Source organism: Dermacentor albipictus, chromosome 1 (assembly GCF_038994185.2).
Source record: "Dermacentor albipictus isolate Rhodes 1998 colony chromosome 1, USDA_Dalb.pri_finalv2, whole genome shotgun sequence".
NCBI classification, from domain to species: domain Eukaryota; kingdom Metazoa; phylum Arthropoda; class Arachnida; order Ixodida; family Ixodidae; genus Dermacentor; species Dermacentor albipictus.
In genome coordinates, this window is record NC_091821.1 from 503,684,500 (window position 1) to 503,708,192 (window position 23,693).

Sequence of the window (23,693 nt, forward strand, 5' to 3'; positions counted from 1 at the left end):
GTGTATTTCTGTGATTCCGCTGCCGCTTGATGGACCTGTATATATGGTTTGCCAGTATTTAAAACCCTCCCTGTAAGAACCCGCTGCAGAGGGTTGACGGTATGAAAAAATAAAAGACAAATAAATAAATAAATAAATAAATAAATAAATAAATAAATAAATAAATAAATGTACATTAAGCACTTTCTTTAACAGAGCCTAGAGGCTCAGTTTCATGCGACTCGTTTGAAGCATAGGCCGGGTGTTAGAGCTATGGTAAGAGTTTCATCATTGGCTAGAGGTCATCCGTAACGAGAATATCGGTGTCGACGGAATAGCAAGGAAAAAATATTTATTAAACTTTTCTAAAACACTCTTTTCTGGAACAGCATGCTTTCTTTGCTTATTAACATTATTCGTGTAGAAATGAGTCACACTCCCCCTCCCACTTTGGCCATATTAATGAAACCACTGAAGCCAAGAGTGCTGAACAACATTAGTAATTGCACAACTTTACTGAAGTAAGCTGGAGAAGATTCTAGCATCTCAGGATCCATGTACGGTAGCTATGTAATAATCTGTGAAGAGGAGGGTGCAAGTGTGCGAGCAATCACTGCCTGCAGAAAGAATCCGTTGCACGATGTTTATGCCTATATTGAAATATGCCGTAATAATTTCAAAAATAGGCCAATCGGGAGACCGCCCTAACAGCTATGGAAATTACAAAAAGAATATCAGTAAGAAAATTTTCCTGAATTTTCAAGCTTTTGGAGCTTTCTTTTTTGCAGTGGGTTTTCTCTTGCGCTGCTTTAAAACCCAGATTGATGCCATTTATGTGCAGCATATGCCACGCATAACAGAACTAGGCGACACTTACTAGAACAAAATACTTCTTATGGCACACTGCTGTGTAGCTTAATATCTTCCAGTACAGTGGATACACCACACAACTGAGTGACCACACCGACGTGCACCGGAAACATTTCTCCATGTCCTTCCCTTCTTCTTGTGATAATGAAGCGTCACCTGGCACAGCAAGGGTTGGTAGAAGTCTGGGCTCACATGATGTATCAACTTCTCTAGTGCTTCCGTCGTGGTAACCTTTCGGCAGCTCTTTAACTTCGCTGACTTGCGAAATTTTTGTTTATCGTCTTTCAGTCGGTTGATAACGCCTGCGGTCTCTGGCGAGTATATTTTCCGCTTTTGGTCTCACTGCGGCGATGAAGAACCTGTAACGATAAATACATGATCACAACACCTTGTCGCGCTAGTTGGCAAATTTTCGCCGATGTTGCACGTTATAACAAGGAACACTACACACAGGACAAGCCCAGCGTCCTGTCCATGCTTGAATGCCATGGTCCACTGTAAAGAGAATCCCATTGGTAACTCGTGTGCACCATATAACATCGCATCACATTTATGGAAATTCGACATGAAAAGCCCGTTCATTATAAAATTTCTAGTGCATGTGACAAAACAAACGGAACTGTTTTCGTAAAGTAGTACTTTTAATCAATGCAGGCTAGTTCTGATTATATTTGACTGCAGGATTGCAAGTAGAAATACACCCCCAAAATTTATTAAGCAATGTTATGAGTTTCAGTGCTCCTATATATTCATGTGAGATGTTAAGCATTGCTGGTTTCTGAATATTTGGCTGAGATTACTAAGCATCAGTTTTTAGAGCTAGTTTTCTTGATCGATGACGATCAAGTCTTGAATCATCTTGTTAAGGATTAGGAAATTGAGCGTTTTATTTACTTTGGCTTGATTTTTCTGCAAGATACCCATAAGAGAAAACGACGAATAGCTTAAAGCTGCTGGGCACTAAGTATTGGAATTCTTGCACCGGAAGAATTTCTGCTATAAAATGGCGAAACGAGCTTAGGGAGACGACGGCAGCGTGCGGCAAGAACTGACTTCGCCGTGATGTATGCTCTAGCACCAAGAGAGGCGCGACATTTTACGAACGTGAGTTAAGTTAGGCCTATAATCGGGATCAGCGCGAGCCGTAGACGCGCTAGCGATAACGAGAAACTGACAAGCACGCGGTTTCCTGGCGCACGCGGGGCGAATTTCGCTCCGTAACCTCACCCGGCGCCGTAGCAAATGACGAGAAAAAGACAGCTCTCGCCGTGCTCCTGGCACTTGCGCCGTGCCCTTTCAAAGTGGTTTCTCTACGAAAATAAAGAGCTACAGAAGCACGGATTGGCAGCCCCTAGTAACCTGTTTTCCTTCGTCGATCAGGGACCGCTCCTCCGCCCCCAGCAGTGGGCACAGCCGACCACGACAGGGTCGGAGCAGTCCCTTCCTCTGAAGTGGTCCGAGCAGAGGCCGTAGCCGTTGTACATCTGCTGCCATGTGAGCCCCGCTAGGACTTCCCATTTAGCGTCATTTCGCCATATGTCACATCTGAAAAATGGGCAAAATAACGCGTGGTCATGATTTAAAAACGCTTAAAAGCGAAACCAAGATGCACAGTTCGAAGAAGGGACTAAAAAATTCTGCCGATCTAGGCATAGGGTGAAGAGTGAAGCGAACCTGTGTCGTTACACGGGAAACTCGAACTTCTTGTAATTGAAAACCGAAGCATAACTGCTACTTAATTGGTATTATCTTTCTTTTACTTCTACGGTGTTCATGGCCATTCAAAGGTGATAATGTAATCACAAAAAAACATGGTCACCGGAATACTCTCCAGCGTAACCAGTTTGTGCAGCAAGCATTCAAATACCTTCGGCAGATATAAATTGCAAGTTTTCTAATCGTGGAAAAAAGGAAGGGCAACCGCTAACATATGCCGAAGCGAAATTTCCGTCTGCGCGCCAGCTAGCATCAATCGGCCAAGTAGTTTAAATTTCTTACCACTCAGCAAAAAAAATGCGCCGCGCCAAACCAAAAAGAGATTGACTTGAAAACTAGCGTGCAAGATCTTTCGTTTCGTCCTATATCTGTTTTAATGAGCAGAGCGCTTGTTACTTCATAACGACTGCAGTAAAATTGTGCTTACCTCTCGTGCGCTGGGAAACGGAAAAATTTCGCCCTTGTGTTGCTCCCCGCGTTGCCACATCACACAACCTTGCAGCAAGCCTTGTATCCTTTCCTTACTTTTTCCGACATTGCCGGAACATTCGTAGCACAGAAAGAAAGTGTTAAAGTGCAGAGCACACGAAAAAAATGTGCACCTGCATGGAAAGCGCCGGGAGCAGACGAAGAGAGTGGCAGGGGAAGCGTAAGAGTGAAAGCGCCGCCCGATGGCGCAATGAATGAAGCGACCAAATGAATGTGTGAGACGCCCAAAAAGAAAAAACCCAAAAGTACATTTCATTTCTACACTAATTACATCACTTCACTTTACTGTTGTGTAGTTGGAAAAGATAGATCCATTATGGAAGGGTTACTGATTTTTCATTTTGCTACTAGGGTCATGGTGATGATTTATTGCCAATAACGAAACTAGTCCCCTGTCCACCCACTGCTACACTCCTTACTTCGTACAGCTGTTTACTATTTTGCTATCACAACCCCAGTGATCGCAAGACGTTTTGAAGACGTCTTGGGCAAGCCAAAATGAACTAAAAGTCTGAAACTATTTAAGACAGCTACAAGACGTCTTCTTTTCCATACTGCAAAAGACGTTCTGCAAAAGACGGCAAGGAGACATCTTGTTAAGACTTCTTCTGTTTACATCTTCCTAAGGCGTTTTCAAAGCGTTGTCAGAAAGCGGCTTGAGAACGTTTTACGTAAACGTATGGAAGATGCTTGATAATCTGCTTTTGGATATGTGTAAAGAGAATTGTCGGTGCTTTTATCGTCTTACACGGCTGTTGCATATCACAAAATGACTATACCTCGCATAAACACGTGCACTTCTTGATACCCCATCATAGCGTCTACATGTACGTCCTGGAAAAAAACATACATCGAGGCCGCAATGACGTACTTACCTTCGCCTGGTATCCTCGCCTCAATGGTAAGCTCAGCCTACTTAGCGGTAGATTTAGCTTGCCGGTAAGAGCACTCAGTTAAATTGAGACTAAATGTGGACATGCGCAATGGGTCAGTCGTATCACTTCAAACCGCTACGTTATTAAGCTGCCTTCTATGTGCACTGGTGGGGATTGCCACAAACTTTGCAGCTGATTTTGTAGCAGTCAACAATAATTTCGAATGGTTATCGGCCGGACGCTATTCATGAGCATCAAAAATGGTTGTAGAGTATCGGCGCGCACCATTGATGTTATTATCGAGGAGGTTAACCGTCGCACGCGACCACTCTAGAACAAATTACTACCATCCGCGGCCACACTGAGTCAACCAGCGCACCCGGAAAAAAGAATACTGCGCTTCCAGAGCAGTAAAGCGAGACACATAAAGTTCCCCCCCCCCTCCCCCCCCAAAAAAAAGAAGCACGCGGCATAGACACGTGGAATACTAACAGTCAATGAAGTAATTTCACTTTCGTCCCAAAGTCGTTCGGCTAGTAAAGTGGCCGAGCCACAAGTATGCATCGTTATGAGCGCACACGGATAAATGCGACACAGCAAAACAACTGATAACAAGCCAGGAAGTTTGTTTGCTGAGTGCACCATGATACAGCTGCCGTGCCGAACGTGCGATGTGCACGTCCTTGGTTAACGAACAGCGCTCCCACCAAGGCCACGTCGCCAGTACGAAGTAGGAATGCATGACGCGCCACCAACGAATAATGGACCGAGCACGCACTACTAGGCCCGACAGAACATCCTAAACTACGCACAACCCGTTATTATGGCCCACATACCTTAATGGCAGAGCGCTCATAAGCGCGATGCGTTTTCTGAAAGCGTATGAAGTCAATATGACGCATATCATGTAGTAGCTGCCTGCACGTTGCAGCATGTACTGGTACATGTAAAGAACATGCTGTAAAATGTTTTTTTTTGGCCTGGTATAGATATATCGTGCGCGAATTGTCACGTTTACCTGAACAAAAGATGCATTTTCGAAAAGTGATTGAAGCAGCATGTGAGTGATGCGAAAACAAAAAATATCGCTTGCGACGCACTTGCGGAGGTCGTGGCAGCCTCTAAACATGATATTGGCCTTGGATAAAGCTTTTGTTATCGCCAAGAATCTGGATTTCACGTCAGTATCCCGGGTGGTTCCTATCAGACTACACAAAAGGCTGAATCGCAGCGATGACATTATGCCGTATGCGTATGCAAGATGACTTGGTCGAATTTATAGTACTTACTGTTTGCAAACAAAGTTTCCGTACAAATGATTGGAAGCTCTTATCAGTCATATGCTATCAATTCTCTTTATAACGACGCTGAAGGGGAACCGAAATTAATTATATTCATTACTGCCCTTCGCTGTTATGCATGCTTAATGAAGTGCACAATTTTGAACTTGCATAGAAGACGGCCTTGCGGCCAGTAGAAACGCTACATGACCATGTGCACTGAACAAAAACAAATAAATTTCGACGTCCTCAACACACAACTTAGCATTTGATACGATTGCGTTTGCAATAGCAGCCTTCTGTTTCATTGTGATGGTCGTTCGTTTTCGCTTTCAGTTGGCTTGTCTCTAATATCACAAAATGGCGACGCGGTTGAATAGGTTGCACGCTGCGACGCCAACGTTTTTTCTCGTGTTCCAGCAGCACGTGCCACACAGAGGGGCGTGGTCTCCGAGATTGCACCGGTACAATCTCTGAGGCCACGCGTAGCTGTACAACCCTTCGCGGTGCCACAGTCGGAGAAATTGCGGTGGCGATAATGAACCTCTGCTTATGCGCAGCCACGCGCAGTGGTGAAAACGACCAGTGCTCATTGGCGCATTAACGCAAGTACCCAAGTTTTGGCACCGCATGGGTGCTGAACCCGACGGAATGCGATGGAGCCTGCAAAGGTAGGGAATTTCTCGTTTCGGAGATAAACCATGTTTGTATTTCGGAGACAAATCAAGTTCGACAAATCTATTGGCAGGACAATTTTGCTTCGTTGAAACTAGATATTAAAACCTGGATATCTACGATGATTTCAAGGGGGATTTCACTTTGTTAAATACAATAATCGTTATGTCCCGTTTCGTTATAACTACGTTTCACTCTAACTTGTATTTCTTAATATCGTGTCATCCCTTCTAATTACAGTTGACAAATCTGAGCTGAAGCAACATTAGGAACAAGCTACATTGTCTGCGGGTGCATCAGTCTGTGTAACTGTCTAAGCCAGCTCCCTGAAAACCGAAGTGACCAATGTTTGATAACGCAGTCACAAAGCAAACTCCCAGAAGGTGCTTTAGAAACAGTTTGCTTATGTTGTGGTGTTATTGATTTGATTTATTAAAAATTCTTTGAAACACTTGGCCACTTTAGCGCTTCATTTATGTGATTAATCATTGTTTGTGTTAAGCATGGCTTCAACATGCGTTTTCACTTTTGTGGCCTTGCCAATACTTCAGTGATCCTGTGCAGGGTTGTAAGAAATGAGCCATAGGCATTGGTGCTGCCAGTACAGCCAAACTTGTTTCAATATTGTGAGGATTAGGAACATTTTCATTCATTTGTCCATTCAGGAAGTATCAGGAGACAATTCCTTTAGTGGTAATGCTATAGTGGAAGGGTGTATTGTGTTCATAAATTAATGTGTGCCAAATATTCACGTAAGAAGAACGTTCGTGATAATGTTGCAGGAGTGCTTGACATTATTCCATACGTAAATCTCGAACAATATTGAGCAGGTAAGGAAAATTATCGTGGGTTTCCGCAGACCATCCCATATGTGCAGTGTACGCCGTTTCTACCCGGATCACTCAAGCTCAGTGACATTTCGTTGGACAGTTGATCTCGAAGGAGGCACCCTGAATTGCAATGGTATGAGTTAATTTTAGCGTCTAGAGCCCACTTAAAATGTAATATGTGCTAGTGATGCCCCTGGCAACAGTGTTACCACTAAATCGACAGGTTTGGTACTTCATGCTGTCATTTTTGTTACTCCCTAGCCCTATGAACCACTGCTTTTCGATACAGTTTTAAGGGTCTGATGCTTGCAATGAATGTTACATTCCTGACTAGAAGTTCCGCTATATTTTAAAAGAGCTTTGAATAGTTTGTACGTATATTACCTTGGGCCTCAATGACCTGTCACTCAACAAATTTATAAATCTCAATGAATTGCTTTACGAATTCATAGGGCTACGTTACAAATATTGACTAGCAATTATCGTACCTTGCTCTTAAAAAGTCCTGTGAAAACATTTTTAAGACTGCTACAAAACGTCTCGCAAACATCTGGCCATTTCTAAAACAGCTAAACAACGTGTCGCAAAACGTGTTATATCCCTTATTTGGCGGTGCATTAGGCGGTGTAATGGTTGGGGTCGGGCATGAAATAGATGGGAGCTGGCCCATGCCGTCGTCCAACTTATCCACGTTGAGGACGTTGTTGAAGGGAGATACTTGTTCTCATATAGATTGAGGAATATGGGATTTATTTACAGTAACTACATGAGAACGTTACAGTTCATCAGTATAACATGACTGAAAGTGGAATCCACCTTCAGCAGCCGCACAACAGCTGCTTATAAGCACTCTGTCCTCCCTAGATTCCTAGGTGAGGAAAAAACGGCCGTTCAACCTGCTACCAATTCGGAGCGTTCAACGTCATCGTCATCCTTTGAGAGGGGGGGGGGGGTTACACACATACTTCCGCACAGGCTTCACTGACCACGCCGAGGTGAGTGGGTTCGCGCAGACATGGTGCTTGACCCGAGCAGGCGCCTCTTCATCCCAGTGCTGACCCCGCAGACAATGGCCGCCGCGTCTATCCATGACTTCTAAACTGCGTGAGACGGCAGCGCAAAATACCTTCCAGGGGCTCCCCTGCTTCAAACAGCCTGTGGCGGCCATGGCGAATCCACGAACTAGTGGATTCCTTGGTCCGCCGACCGCGTTTAGTCACAGCGGCGCCAAGGGGGTAAATTTGAGTAAGTTGATGCGGCACACCGTCGTCCCTACAAAACGAGTCGCCGCGGCACGTGGGGAAGGGTTCCATGGTCGCTTCTCGGAAACTCGCCACCCTCGCAGCTGCGGCTGGCTGGGAAACTTTGTTAGGTCGGTACCCTTGCAGGCCGTTCGTAACAGCTCCCCCATGGACCGGAAAATCTCGACTGGCCAGTGCTGATAACCGCTGGGCAGGAAGAGAATAGCTGGTGGCAAGGGAAGGGATGCCTTGGCTTACAGCGACCAACTGTGAAATGATGACACCACCCCAAAACATCCAACAAGGACAGGCAACTGCAAAACGAACCCCACAACACAGCTCTGCGCCGAGATAACGTATCTGGGATCTCACTTTAGACCCGCCAGGCTCCAAAAAAAAACAGAAGTGCAGAAACAAAAAATGCTGCATTTCGCTACTACATGCTACACAGCTACTATAGCTGCATGAGACGGCAGCGCAAAACACCTTCCAGGGGCTCCCCTGCTTCAAAGAGCCCGTGGCGGCCACGGCGAATCCACGAACAGTACTTGGTCCACCGACTGCGTTTAGTCATAGCGGCGCCGAGCTATAGCCGAGTTGATGCGGCACACCATCGTCCCTACAAAACGAGTCGCTGCGGCAGGTGGGGAAGGGTTCCATGGTCGGTTCTCGGAAACTCGTCACCCTCGCAGCTGCAGCTGGCTGGGAAAATTTTGTAGCCAGTACCCTTGCCGGCCGTTCGTAACAATGGTCTTCACGACGACTACAAGGCGTTTTAAGACATCCGACAAAGTTTTGGTAAGACGTCTTGTAAACGTTTATTATGATTTTTAAGACGTCTTGTTGATCTTGCCAAGGCGTCTTGTAGACGGCTAATCGACCAGTGTGCGTTCAGTGGGATCGATACATCCTGCTCAGTGTTGCGCTTCCGTTCTTCGCGCAAGACACTGCGCTAGGTTCCTAAGCGGGCTTGACATAGCTGGGGAATTTCTAAGATACGGCGTCTTGCCTGATGCACCTGCATTACGCAAGCCGCTAACGACGTTCCTCGGGAGCCTCCTGAACACGCGAAGTCCACGCCTTTTGCCGGAATTGTTCGGTTGGTCAGTCGATCGACTCACGATGGGCCTGCCACCGCTTGCGTCGCTACTCCGTCCTCGCTCGGCCACTCGATCACGAGACGAACCCGTTACCCCCAAAGCGCTCACACAACCTGTAGCAATTGCTAGAGGAGGTCAACCCAGCGCGGCTCCGCCTACCTTGCTCCTCCACGACGCTTCGCCTCATTTCTCAGTCCCCCTTTCGTTGAACGTTACCTACACTTTCCTCTAGGTGGCGTTACTTTACCGTGCGCTTATTGTTTAACCTAGGTAGGATCTTAAGCAGTATTGGCGGCGAGGAGTTACGGAGTCGCCATCTATCGGAAGCGCCTCGCTGCCGTAGTATGAGGGATCACGTGGCGCGCTCCTCATAGGTTTTGCTGTCAGCGCTCACTGAAAACACCATGCGCGAGCTCTCCCAGACATTTCTGTAAGTACTTTCGAAACGAGAGAAGTTTCTTACTATGTAAATAATAATCATGGGCAAATTGAAAGCACACAATCATTTACGGACGCTATCTCTTTACCGAATACGTACAGTGAACGCCACTGCGCGCGGTCGCCGCGATGGTGTCTCCCCAACCCGCTTCTTGCGTGAAAGGTAGGTAAACGCTGGGAGCAAACTATGTAAAATATGTTCTTATAGTGTTTGTATAACTAAATGGAGTGTAATAGAACGAAGCCTCAACGCAGCGATCGCGCAGATTCGCAGCGACCGACTGCACGTCTGCATGCTTGTCTGCGAACTGTTTCGCTTTCGCCGCGTGCGCGTTGTCGCTCCATGCCATGAGCCGCAGATGGCCGCAGAATATGAGCATTTGACAGTATACAAGCAATCATTGTTGCGTGGGCGCTATCAGAGCTGTTCAAAAATAATTTCATTGTAGAGACTTCGACGTCTACGGGGATGTGACGTCGCGACGATTCAATCTTTTTTTTTCTTCTAAATGCTTTGATCTTTCAATACTATTTCTCGAGTAGCGTCGCACTCTATGTTTATCGGTGTTCTCAGCGTGCCATTTCCCGCTGCTCCTTTTTTGTAATCCAGTGCATTAATTCATAACAGAAACATGACCATATGCCATGCTTTTTTTAAAATGTGCTTCTTACCACTGCCTTTCCACTCCACTGAACTTGCCAGTATCTATAGCATCGACAAGTTCATAAACCAAACCGTCATGACATTAGTCGGGCAGCGGACTCGGGCGAGCGTCTATGTGCGTGTTTTCAGAACATCGCAGACCGGGCGCCGTAGCAGAAATCGTCCTCGCGTCTGTTGTGGCCGATGACTGTTTGCCGGTTTTATGTTTCGCGAGCCAAGCTTCACGCAGCTTCTTGTCCTGCGGCTACGTGTAAATAAGGCTGACACCGGCCTCCGTTACGTGCGTCCGGCCCTGCGGCACCGAGCAGTAGCCTACCATGTTGCGCGCCTTCAAATGCAGCCACTACCTATTTTAGTACTTTCAAGCGTTGTAAAGGAGACACTCGAAGCGGGAAAATTTCGCCACTAAATGAGGACCGCAGCGCACAAGGGAATTTAAACTCGTTTTCAGCTCGCTTCGGCGCGCCCGAAGCAGCCGACGCGGCCGCTATGTCCACGTGATCCCTCCTAGCACGTCACGCCGACGGTGGCGCCAGCTTTTCCAGTGGTGGAGCTCGAGGCCAATACGCCTCGTGCACCGCCTATAGAGGCACCACTGAAAGCCACCTAGCGGAGGCTTTTTCTGGGCTGCTTCTTCTGCGGTGACAGCTGTAGGGAAGATGCTGACCTCTGTGCGAGCGGGTATGAACACGATGTTACCGGTGTTTGGGAAAACATGGTTCACATACGTAGAAGGTGTGTCCCACAGACAAACGCCATGAACCCCATTTACATGACGTGGAGCTCACGTTGACTAGCCGATAAATTTTGTTGAGTGATGCGATCTCTCGATGGTTTCTTTTTTATTCTACGCTTGCCACAATGCTGCTTGTGTACCTCAATACTAAGCTCCCGTCGTTAGTGCAGACTTATATCAAACAAATCCGCAGGGTGCATATGCATATGCACCCTGCATATACTCTGCATATACTTTGCAACGGCATATACTCTGCATATGCCGTTGTGATTTTTCGCCGATGAATACATGTGACATCGCCGAATAACTGCAGTCGAACTCGCCTCAAGAAGAGTAATTGCCAATTTATTGATGGAAATGCGTACACTAGCCAACGAAGTCACCAAACACACGGGTTAATAAAAGTGCGTGTTAGTGCTGTACCGCCGATGCAATTCTACTGCATATGCCGATGAACTACCGTTCCCACTGCAGTTTGTGCAATTTTAAATTGCCCAAGGAAGCTGCTTGGAAACGTACAAAGCTAAAGACTGGCTAGCTTTTCAGTACTTATTTATATTACTAGAGCGAGGTGTCACGTGATATATTTAAAGGCAGAGCAGCGCCAGTCAAAGTAGATGGGCGCTGGCGGTAAGGTCCGGTTTAGTCGCGTGCAGCATAAGTATTATAAATAATTCAGTTGAGTACAAAACTCACATGCAAGAAAGGACTACGTAGTGAAACAAACAAATCACTCGGCATGTTAAGTTTGCTCAGGCAGCATCGAGGTGTGATGACTTTCCAAACGTGACGCAAGCTTTTCAGCGAGAAATGGAACAAAAATACCATATGCAGCAGCTATTAGCAATTCTCGCCCTCAACTACCTATTTTCTAAACACATTTCCAAAAACACAAACAATATCTAAGATGCCCTCGGGCGAAAAGAATAAAGCTGTTAAAGAAGCACTTCCTTGGTATCATTCCGATAAGACACAGCGTGATTTATACCCTTTACAAACAAGGCAGGGTGAAAGCTTCGCATCTCAGAAGAATCGACAAGAGTTATGCATGGAGCAACTAGCAACAGTTAAACATGTGCGAAGCCACGCATAAAATAGACGTAAAAACATGAAGTGCGCGACAGCTGGTGCGAGGATTTACCGAGACACATAAAACTAACAATTTCAGTTATTGCAAACTTCTGTAGCTTTAACATACAACGCAATGCGCTCGTGCCGTCGTGCTGCCTAGCTAGCGCAACGCAGTAAAGAAGCGGAAAACAATATAAGCGGCAAACAGCATTCCGAACTTTAGCGAAATGCCTTTACACCTCATGCTTCAATGCAGACGAACTTCGTTGCTCACGCGTCTAACTATGAGCGAGTGGAAAAAAACACCGACGAGACAACCCATGAAACACGCAAGCAGCTATTTGATGTCTAAAAGATGTCTTGAACGGCTAATTCAAAAGCCTAGTAGCTGTCTTGATCAAGACATTTTGTAGCCATGGACATCTAGAAGTACTTCAGTAAGCCCTGCTAACGTTACGCTAAAAGTTGGCTAATGGACAGCTTTACAAGACCAACTGAATACTTTTATTAGACATTCCCTCAAATTTTTGTGGCAGCTGTTACAGTAACACGACGTTTACCCACAGTTACAGTTTATTTTAAATGAGGCATGGACATCAGAAAAAAAAAGTTTATATTGTCGGATAGAGTGATGCAGAGGTAGTTTTTCCAGATGTGAACCATGGGAATAGTGTAGTACAGCCTCATTGGTCAATTTGTAATTTTTAATTAGACCAACCAATTGAATGCCACCTGTCAGAATTATTTTGCAAATAAAACAAGATCTGTATTGTATGCTGATATAATTCCAATGTTCACTCATTGACCTAAACAAGAACATTTCTGCGTGAAACACGTCATTATTGCCAAAACTTCGCCCTGCTGGGTCTCCACCAAATAGAAATAGTTTCTATCAAAGAAAAATTTTGTCAGTGATGCTGCAGTTCGGGCAAAAATTACATCCTGGTTTCAGCTACAGGGGGCACAATAGCCACTGTGCTGCAATGAGTTAAGAAATAAAGGATAGTACGCATCTGAAAAAGCACTCTGCGAACCACTCTAACTAGCAATATAAATATATTTTTTCTGATGTCCATGCTTCATTTAAAAGTAAATTGTAACTTACTTTGTGGGTGCCTCTTGTAAGGTAACGCGACATGCTTGCACAGCATCACGCAGAAATAATGGCGAGTTCTTCGGCATACCATCCATTAGTGAATTCCTTGTACGTTGCATGTTACAAGAACTGAAAGATAAATCATAATATGCTGTTATTTTTTTTCATAAACTGTATGATGAGCTTTTCATGCATAAAAGGTGATTGCAAGCGAAAATGCAGCAAAGCATCAACTTCACCCCATGTCACATACTCATACTTTATTACCTAATAAATTAGAAAAGATGCAGAAAGTGTAATTAACAAGAGTGACAAATAGCAGCAAGGGTGATCATGGATAAATCTTGAAGATGATTGCCGCCGCTGCCAGAGTAGGCCAGCCTTCGTAGGAGAGCACTGGCTGCCCACAAAAGCTTGCTGTCACAGGCCACGCATGATGGTTCTTGTAGACATAGGAAAGCAATACCTGCACAGAACAGGAAAAAAAGGGCAAGGGAAGAAATGGGAATGTTGAAGTTGGAACTTCAATTAGCAATATGTGCTAAGTAAGAAGTTTGGCTCACATTGAAAATAAATTTAAGCACTCCTTTCTCTTAAACTACGGGTATTTTAAGGTATGTATGCAATGATGTTTAAAATGACTAGTATATTTCCTATCATAAGAAGCCAACAAACACCGACACCAAGGACAACATAGGGGAAATTACTTGTGCTTAATAAATTAAATAAAGAAACGATAAATTAATGGAAATTAAAGTGGATGAAAAAACACCTTGCTGCAGGTGGGAACTGAACCCACAACCTTCGCATTTCGCGTGCTATGCTCTACCAATTGAGCTACAGCGGCGTCGTCTTCCCATTCACTTTCTTGGGTATTTGTGTGTCCTAGTAGAACGCTGGGAGTGTTAGCCAGCGCCACAACTCAGAGACCTCGGGTGCGATCTTGTACGCGTTCCAAAATAGAACGGAGGCGGTTCGTTCTTTACGTCACGAAATAGGCGGTATGTTCCGTTCCGTTCGTCCGATAGCAGACGACACGGAATGGTTGACAGCAGATATCACGTCACAATCGACGTCATGGCGTTCGGCACGGTTCAAATTGACGAACCGTATTTGGCTCGGTGGAACGAACCGCCTCCGTTCTATTTTGGAACGCGTACAAGATCGCACCCCTTGTTCCTGGCATATAGTCATTGAGTTGCATAGCAGAGTCAAAGTCAGCCTTTATTTTATTGTATGGTGTATTGTGGCTAAAAAGCCACTTATCAACCTGTCAAGCAAGTCTGAGAAGCTTCCTGCAAAATATAATCAGTTTAACACAGTAATTCACTCTGCAGGTAAATGATGTACTAACTTAATTAAAAAGTTAAATAGCGTTTTATATTGTTGAACTAAAAGCAAGTTTGGCATTTTGCGCTGCCTAGCTGTTGCCTTTCTTTCAAACTTAAACATGACACAGTACAGAGTAAGCAGGTAGCATGCAAAGGAGGACTGGTGATAAAGTAGTGTTCCAAAGCAACACTCCTAGCTGGATCAATCACTTTTGTTGATATATTTTCATGTGACCCTAATTGGCTTCGGGCAATACCTCACACAAATGACACAACACCTTGGATGATGCGTCATACAAAGTTGAAAGTATCTCATGATGTGATCGAACGATAACATTGCCCACTGACTTGGAAGTGTTAACATGCTGTTTGCGTGAGAAAGTGCAAAGTGATTCGTATAGGTGGCAAATTCATCAGTGTATCTATAGCCTCAGGTAATTCTGAGCATCTATGCTGACTTGCAACTGAGAAGCCACTGCACACAAAAAGGTGTATCCAAGTAATGGTCCATGCAGAATATTGCCCACCTAGTGAAAAGGCAAATGTGGCAGGCCAGAGCAAAGAGATTGATAAATTCTGATAACACCTCCAATGATATTATTGAAATAGGTGATAAAAAACAGCACAGGTAAAATTGCAGTCATGACAAAATTTTAAAAGCACCTCTGCAAACTGCTGGAACCCTCAGCATCATGCCTGTTCTACACGCACATATGTTGCAGCGCAATCTATATCTCAGACGCAGGAGCCTCCACAGATCTCTTTGTGATCTCCTCACAATAAGGTTCAAAAACAGTCTGGCACAAGCTACTTGATGTGATCCATTTTGCAAGCGCCAGCCAAGTGCTGATGGTGGTAGAGCGAAATTGAAGTTTGTCCTTGTATGGAAGCCTTGACCCATGTTTTGTCAATTCTAGCGGCAAAGAACACCTTTTACAGCACACATAAATCTTAAATTAGACTGCTTGCTGATGCTGTACAGTAAGTTCCTGTAAAGAAACTAAATCACACAGAAAACATTTAGAATACCAAACTAATCAAATACTGGCTTGAATACATTTGTGCATTAGGGAAGCAAGGTGTAATGTACACTGTTGTACAAAATTTTTACTCATGTATGGAATACTTCTATGACACAGCAGAGTTAATTTGTGAGTTCTTACATATATAGCAATGACTACCTACACGTAAATTTTGTAAGGCTTAGGGAAACTAATTATTAGTAGAACTGTGTATGTACACTGGCACTGAGAAATTGGTTATAATAGTGGCAGCTTATAATGGATCAGTGAAAAAAAAATGGCCGTTTGTGAGACACCAACTAACTATCTTACCACGAAGCGCTCCCTGGCCTTAAGCCATATAAAAAGCACTGGGAGGACCAGAGAGGGTACAGTACATTGGCTTACACTGATCATGATGAGGTCCCGTCATCCAGCTAGTGCCAAGGTACAAGAAGGATGTCCAGCCGTCTATAGAGTGAAAGGGACAACATAAGATAGCATCAAGTCAGTTGAAAGCAGATTTGCAATTACAAATAAGGTGACCCAGTCACAGTCATTCATTAATAAATGCCAAGCTGTTGTGATTTCACTCTCAGATGAAGCACCTACTAGGTTAAAGGTTTTGCTGCTTATTTAGAACAAAACACAAGTGAAATTTGTACATCAGCAGACGATTTAATTTGGAATTGTATAGATGAAGTAAACACTGCAGTTATATTTTTTGTTTTGCTATAAAGTGGGAACGCTACAAACTGCATAGTCACTGACACACACGCGCACACGTAAGAACAAAAGGACACAAAATAGGGCGAGTTCAGTCTGGTTCAGCATTACAGCCAGCGCGTCGTCTTCGAATGGACTCCTTTCGGTTGGTGCTACGTTAACCACAAAGACCAACAAGCAGGGCAAAGTTCTGACTGTTGTTGCGGAAGTCGTGGAGCGCGGTAGTGCTGAACGGCTGAACACAAGCAGAACCCTCGTATAAAAGTAATGACGAAAACTCGCAGGGCAGAAGAGCCCATACATCAAGAATTGTCGCGGGTAACACCTAAATATGTTCACATTGTTGACGAAAAACGAAGCGCAATGCATTTCACTTACCGGAAAAAGTGTTATCCGAACGTGCGACGTACGTAAAAAGACGCACCGAGACACGAAGGCGGCGAACGCAGATCCCGCCATTGTGGTAGTAAGCCGTCGCGAAAACACGCGATACAGCCGATGTCACGAAGCACTGACGCAAAACACACGGCACACAGCATCAGCACACCTAAACGACTCCAGTTAATATCCAGTATAAACGTACAGAACGGCTTTTAGAATGACGCACAACAGGATAACGAACCCACGACCGAGACATTGCGAGCGGCAGTGGCCGTTTTTTTCAAACTTCCTGCCTCCCAGTGTTTCCAGCACAGAATGAGATCTCTGACAAATTTGGATTACACCGCCGAAATGATCGCAGCGCGGTGGCTCTGTGACACCGCTGTGCAACACCGGCTGCGCGAGCATAGAATGGTTTCCAGGCGTCTTTGATTGTTGAAGTTCTGGTGTGAAATTATTTAATGTTAAAGCCAATTAACTTATGTTGCTTCCAACGAGTTCGATTTGCCTGTGGCGTCTTTTATTCGCTAACGCCGACGGCCGACGGTAACCGCGCATTTAACACGTCGTTTAGCATTTTATGCACTTTTAGACAAAAAGATCTAGAAAAGTTCTTGAGTAAGACATTCTGAATGCATTTACCAAAACAGACTCTAGTGACACCAGTAGTGGGTTTTGCCGCAGATAGAATATACACTAGCATAGTCCAAGTGCTGAGGTTTTGTTTAGAAGAAATTCTATTTTCAGTCTTATTATAGACCAAGACGTCTATAGCCGTTTGTAGCCGTTTCAAGAAGTTTTTAAGAGGTTCTGTGTTTCGTGGGAAACGAAAGGATGAGAACAAGAAATTTCCCCTCGAAGCGACGATAAATTTTTGCTACCGTTGCTCCCGCTGATGGGGCTTTGCCGGGAATGATTAGAACCGTATCACCGGCACGTTTTCACCGGTATTTGAGCCCCCCACCCTGCAACAATTCTTCTTCGACATTCCCTGAAGCTTTGGCCACCCCACAGGTGCGAATGGTGTTGCCTATCTTGCTCTGAAAACGGGAATAAGACAGAGAAGCACGATCAACGACACAACAAACTACGGCGCGCGCCAGGCTCCGCTACCGCGTGTTCTGCGCAAGGCCGCCACCAGTGGCGCGTCCGTCGGCGTACACGGTGCCTATAGTAGCAAGAGCTTGGTGGCACAACCCACCGCCCTGTTCCAAAGGGGACGCTCATAACATCCACCCATCCATCCTCGATTTGCAACGTCTGGCACCTATCTGTAGACAGGACAGCAACAATTTAGGTTTCAAATTTAGTGTTAGAAAATCAGATGTTATGGTATTCAATGAAAGCAGTGAACAGACAGTGGAGATACAGGGCCAGGAAATACCTCGGTAACAGAATATAAATACCTTGATATATGGATAAACGAAGGCAATAGGTATATGGAAACACAGGAAAAAACAATAACAGTGAAGGGGAAGAGAAATTCAGCCATAATGAAGCACAGAGCGCTATGGGGATACAATAGGTACGAGGTCCTCCGAGGTATGTGGAAAGGTGTAATGGTTCCAGGACTTACTTTTGGAAATGCGGTTGTTTCCTTTAAATCAGCGGTACAATCAGGACTCGACGGGAACCAAAGGTCAGTGGGTCGCCTCGCACTGGGCGCTCACGGGAAGACAACAAATGAAGCTGTGCAGGGTAATATGGGCTGGACAAGTTATGAAACGGGGGAAGTTCGCACTAAAATTCATTATGAAGAACGGCTGAGGAATATGGAAGAAAGTAAATGGGCTGGGAGAGTTTTGAGGTATCTGTACAGGAAAAATATTGATTCACTGTGGAGGAAAAGAACAAGGAAGCTTACCAGGAAGTATGCGGCCTCTAGGGTGGGCAGCACAGCAATAAAAAGGTCAAGCGGAAAGTCAGAGAAGCTGAAATAATCTCACGGGTGGCGGCAATGGAAAAAAAACCTGCCATGAGTAACTACTTAACATTAAAAAACTATATCAGGAAAGAAACAATTTATGATAATTTGAAGGGAAGCTGGTGAGTTTTCGAATCGAGATCGGAATGCCTTAGAACACGCACCTATAAAGCGAGATATGAGAAGGAAGAAGAAGCGTGTACTTGCTACGGTAAAGCTAGGTAAACTATGGAGCATGTTTTATTAGAATATGAAGACGTCTATCCAGCGGTCGATTTAGCACCACTGGCCTCCTTGAAGCCCTTGAGTTCAGCGAGAGCAGTGGAAAATTAAACATGTCCGCAATAGGCATTGGTAAGAGGCGATTGGAGGATTGGTTGAAGAAAAGTAGGGAAACGACAAAAAACCGGGACGTACAAAAGCACAGTTTTCAGCAGGGGATCGGAAAATTTTGTTGTGGGAGTTCACGTTTTTTTTTTTTTCTTGCTTAACCGAAGTAGGGCATTAGGCAGTATAATAGGAAGATCTTGGTGGCGCAAACCCCCACCCCGTTCCAAAGGGGACGCTCATAACGTCCATCCATACATCCATCCATCCATCCATCCTCGGCGCGCTCCTTCGTACTTTTCCCGGCGGGAGGTTTCTTCACCTTCAGGCGCCTTTCTCCATCACTTCCTTCGCGCCTTCAAACATATATTCACCGATTCCACAAGCTGGTCAATTACGCTTGCGCGTAAAATTTCACCGACGATTACGATACTCCTTAATAATAAATTTGAGCGCAGCTCTATATGTGTTTTCATTTCGCGATATACTGATCGTCTGGCGCGGACAATCTGTCGTGTGCAACACGTTGCAAACGGAGCGAACTCTGTCACGACTGCCTCGGCGGGAGATCGCGAGAAGCAGCACGTGGGTGACGCGTGGGCGTGAATAACAGCAGCATCCGCAGTACGACCTCCAGTCATGCAGTGCTTTCTTTCCATACAAACTACGCGCGCTACTCTGGTGCCATCTCGTAGCCATCGTCGTCGCAAATCCGGTCTTGTGCAGCACCATACTTTTCTTCTGACGCGTTCGCCATACCCTCCTCCTCCGCTTTCGGCATCGTGGTTCCGCTGAACCCTCCTTCCCCGCTATCCTCCACGCTCTCTTCACTATCGCCGTCTTTCATCTCCGGCTGCAGTCCGCGTTCGCCTTCATCGTTCGCTGTACTCGTTCGCTCGGTTGCAATGTACGACGCCAATGCTCACCCCATGAACGCGCACCTAGGAGCTGCGCTCTAAAACAGTAATGCAGTGCAGTATTGTCTTGTAAGTGATGCATTTTAGATTAAATTCTTAAGTTTTACGTGCCAAAACTACGATCTGAGTAAGATGCTCGCCGTTGTGAGGGTCTTTGGATTAAATTCGACAACCTGGGGTTGAATGACGTCCACCTAAATCGACGTATACGGTTGTTTTTGAATTTCGCCCCCATCGAAATGGGGCCGCCGTGACCAAGATTTGATCCCGCGACCTCGTGCTTCGCAGTGCAACACCACATCCACTAAGCAACCGGCGTATCAACTTATGTATTTCCAGTGCTTCGGAGGAAACAGAAAAATCAAGAAAGTAAAAGAGAAGAGGAGAAGGAGAACGCTGGCCCGAAAAGCCTAATCTGGCTAAGGCAGTGCCATAATGCGACGCTAACTGACTTTCGCCAGAGAAAGGGTACGGGGAAAGTCACCTTGTCGCGGAAGGTATAGTTGATGGCCTCTTCGACCTCCCGGTAGGCTTGCGCCGCTTGCAGCAGGATGGGGCTCTGGGCGTCCCACTGCTCGGGCGGCACGGGTCGCGTCCAGCCGAGGAAGCCGCCAGACACCTTGGACGCCATCGCGGTGCTGCTGGCTGCGGGTGCCGGGGGCACCGTTCCAGAACCATTGTGGGCACAAGGAGGCATGACGATGTTCCTGTCCCAAGTCAGTGGCTCGTGCCCACTACGGCCAAGGAGAACACGATTTGACACGTGTTAACGCGACAGCGTTAAGGGCCCCCAGTGTCGCAGAAAATCCGGTGTTGGCATTGTTGTCCGTGAGCGAAAATTTTCGTATATATTTATGTGTATGTATATATCACACCTTGTTATAAGACATGCGGTGTATATGCTGGTTATATTGCCCAATCATTACATCCCTACAGTTGATTATACCTAGTCTTACATTCTTGACGAAGCTATTCTTCGAAATTTAGAGAATGACAGCGCACAAAAAATGTCACGAAACAACACACCGACGGTGCCTGCCTTTTGTGTTAAATATTTTCAGACTTAAACATTAAGAAGTGCGAAACAATAACAGAAACTTGAAAATGGTATGATTTTTTTTTTAAGCGGCTGCGCACAACCTCCGGGATCGGCCGACGCAAGAGGCCCCATTTGTATCAGAAAGCTCGCCCTCGTGCATAGCGCTCGTTGCGAACGTTTCCCAGTAAACATTGCGGTTACATAAGCTGCAGTTACCAGTGGCGCAGCTAGGTCGTCTGGCACCCAGGGCTCATAGGTCTTCTGTCAACCCCCCTCCCCCCGTATGTAGTCACGAATGCAAGAATATCACAAATTTCCGGGAAATATGAGGGGAGTGATGTTTAAGCACCAGCACAGCCGCCTTGGACCCCCCCTTCACTTTCGTTCCCAGAGATCGCTAATGTAGCAGGTATACAGGCTGTTTTATTTTCCGCACCATGTAACACTAACACATGGTGCTGCATTGATAACTTGTGATAAACGCATTGCCCCATCTGCTGTCAGATATTGAAGCCCGACAGTTATATGTTGCCCAACAATAACTTCACGAAAATCGTCGTAGGTACTACGGCATGCAGTATTTTGGCTGTCTCCAGCCCGGAATTGAAACGAAAATTAAATAGCGCGTCAGTGACTCCGATCTCTCCACCCTATCACGAAATGCCACCTGCTTCCTTGCTGCGCGGGCGCCAGTGCTATGACTTACGAGTTCTCTTCATTCTCATCCATAAAGACTTTCTTTATTTGCTGCTATTGGCAAACGTGATCATCCGAGCTGCGGTACCGCCGCAAGAGTGGGAACGGAATAGAGCACGCTCCGCGTCGATTCCTGGCGTCGCTATGGAAAAAAACGAGAAGGCCGCGATGAAGCCCGTGGCAGCGAAAGCTTGCGCAACAGTTCGTCTGCACACGCAATGGAGAGGCTAGAGAGATCGAGGTCACTGGTGCACTATTTCCTATTTCTTTCGGTACTGCCATACTGGGTCGCCCGCAGTGCCAAAGTACTGCGAGCTCTAGCACCCAAGAAGATTTCGTTTAGATAACTTCTTGCCGAATGGATAATACGACTTTGGGTCCTCAATTCCCGAATTGCAATGTTTCCTCTATAATTACTAATTAAGCGCTTATTTAAGATATCTTTATTAATTATCTGCCATACTTTGTACGATACCGTGTTCCTAGTGGCCACAAAGACACACAACCTCACAAAACATCGGGAGATATCCTCACAAAATTAAAATTTTTGTAAATTCCGTGTAGCTGAAACAGGACGCTGTATTTGTGACATGAAGTCACGCAACAACAACAGAAGGAAGTGGTGGAGGAGGAAAAACAGGACGGAAAGGTAGTAAGGAAGGTCAAACAGACGCACGTCCAGTTTGCTACCCTAGACAGGCAACGGTGTGTAAGGGAAAAAAGGGAAGGAGAAGGAGGGAAGAAGGTACTGTCAGTGTGAGCCCGTGCGCATGTCCATAACTTCGCGCCTATGATCGGTCACTGAGCCCAGTCGCTTTCATGAAACATAGCAGTGCCCGCGTCGCTCTGTGAGCCCGCGACGCGTGGTGCCATGGTCCAAGAATCTTAGTGTGTGAAAATGGTCTGCTATCGAATCACTTTAACAACCTCTGAAGAACCTCGCGTTCGATCTCATAGAGATTACAAAAACGCAACACCTGCTCGATCGTCTCTTCACATTTGCACGAGTAACAAATCGGTGTGTCGGTCATTCCAACAAGGAATGAGCAGGCTTTTGTACTATCCACCCCTAACCAGAGGCAGCACATTAAAGTTGAATCACGGCGGGAGAAGTTCGATGAAATCTGCTGCATCAATGTAGGATCCAGCCGGTGGAGACGGCAGTTGGGGAAAATCGGGGTGTCCCACAAAGTTTTAGCCTTGGTTTGAGCAAGTATACGACCCCTCTCAGCGTCTGTCTTCGATAAGGGTGTAGGAAGTGTCACGGTTTCTTTATATAGTGACTGGACGGCATCATCCGCAAGGTTATTTCCGACGACGCCACAGTGTCCCGGAATCCATTGGAAGATGATGTCTTGTCCGTTTATGAGGGCTTGATTGAGAACCTCTCTGGTGTAAAATGCCACTTGTTCATGGGTCTTGCGTCGTAAGGCTGACTGCAGACTCTGAAGGGCTGCCTTGGAGTCACAAAAGAAAACGACCCACTTTCGAGGTTTGGCTTGTCCGATGTAATTAACAGCGACACGTAGATAATCAAGTTCTGTTGCCGTAGAGGTTGTTATATGGGCCACATTGAACGTAATTGTGACTTGTAGGGCCGGATTAATAACAATGCCTGTGGAGCTGGTGGCTGTGTCAGATCCATCAGTGTAAATGTGCGTTCTTCGTTCCTATGCCTCGTTCAGTAATGACAGTATGAACTGACGTAGAGCCACTGTTGATTAACGGGTCTTCTTCGTAATTCCCGGAATCGTGAGGCGTACTTGTGGGCGTCGTAGGCACCAGAGGAGTAACAGTGCTATTGCTGCTGGTGTAAAATCCGACAGAAGGTAGCCTTGATGTGTCGCAACATTTAGAGAATGTGGCTTGAGGTTTTTGTTCTGGCAGAGCAGCAATATAGTGGCAGGGTACGCGACAGAGATGTCGAATGTATGCTCTAAGGGTGTCAATCGTTATATATGTTGAAACCAAGTAGCCTAACATTCATGATTGTTGCATGAGTCGAGGCACATCGTGGTAGTCCGTAGAGCCTGACGTTGCAAACTTTCGAGGGTAGGAATGTTTGTTTTGCATCTGTTCTCCAAAACCGGCAAGCTGTACCGCAAGAAGCCCAGAAACAGTGCTCTGTACAGCTGTGGCATGGACCGTACCGACGTGTCCCAGGTTTTTCCACACAGGAACCTGATTATATGTACAAACGAAATTAGTGTGCGCTTCAGGTAGTTTCAGTGGGGCTCTATGAAAGGTCCTTGTTAATAATCACGCCCAAGAAGCGGTGAAATTGTGGTATT

At 45.7% G+C, this 23,693-nt stretch overlaps 1 protein-coding gene and 1 long non-coding RNA gene across 3 annotated transcripts in view; both read right to left on the reverse strand.

The window, feature by feature from the left end:
• LOC139054887 (uncharacterized) overlaps nt 1–20,389 on the reverse strand; it is an 82,567-nt gene extending 62,178 nt beyond the window's left edge. For both annotated transcript variants that reach the window (XM_070532584.1, XM_070532583.1), the window contains exon 1: nt 20,152–20,389. In XM_070532584.1, the coding sequence (XP_070388685.1) occupies nt 20,152–20,364 (213 nt within the window). In that variant the 5' untranslated portion in view covers nt 20,365–20,389. The remainder of the gene's footprint in view (nt 1–20,151) is intronic.
• Nucleotides 852–3,270, reverse strand: LOC139054888 (uncharacterized). Its single transcript, XR_011511588.1, has 3 exons — nt 2,993–3,270; nt 2,209–2,394; nt 852–1,208 (listed from the first exon to the last, which is right to left on the reverse strand). It is a non-coding gene; the product is annotated as an uncharacterized lncRNA (long non-coding RNA).
• Nucleotides 20,390–23,693: the final 3,304 nt, after the last annotated feature.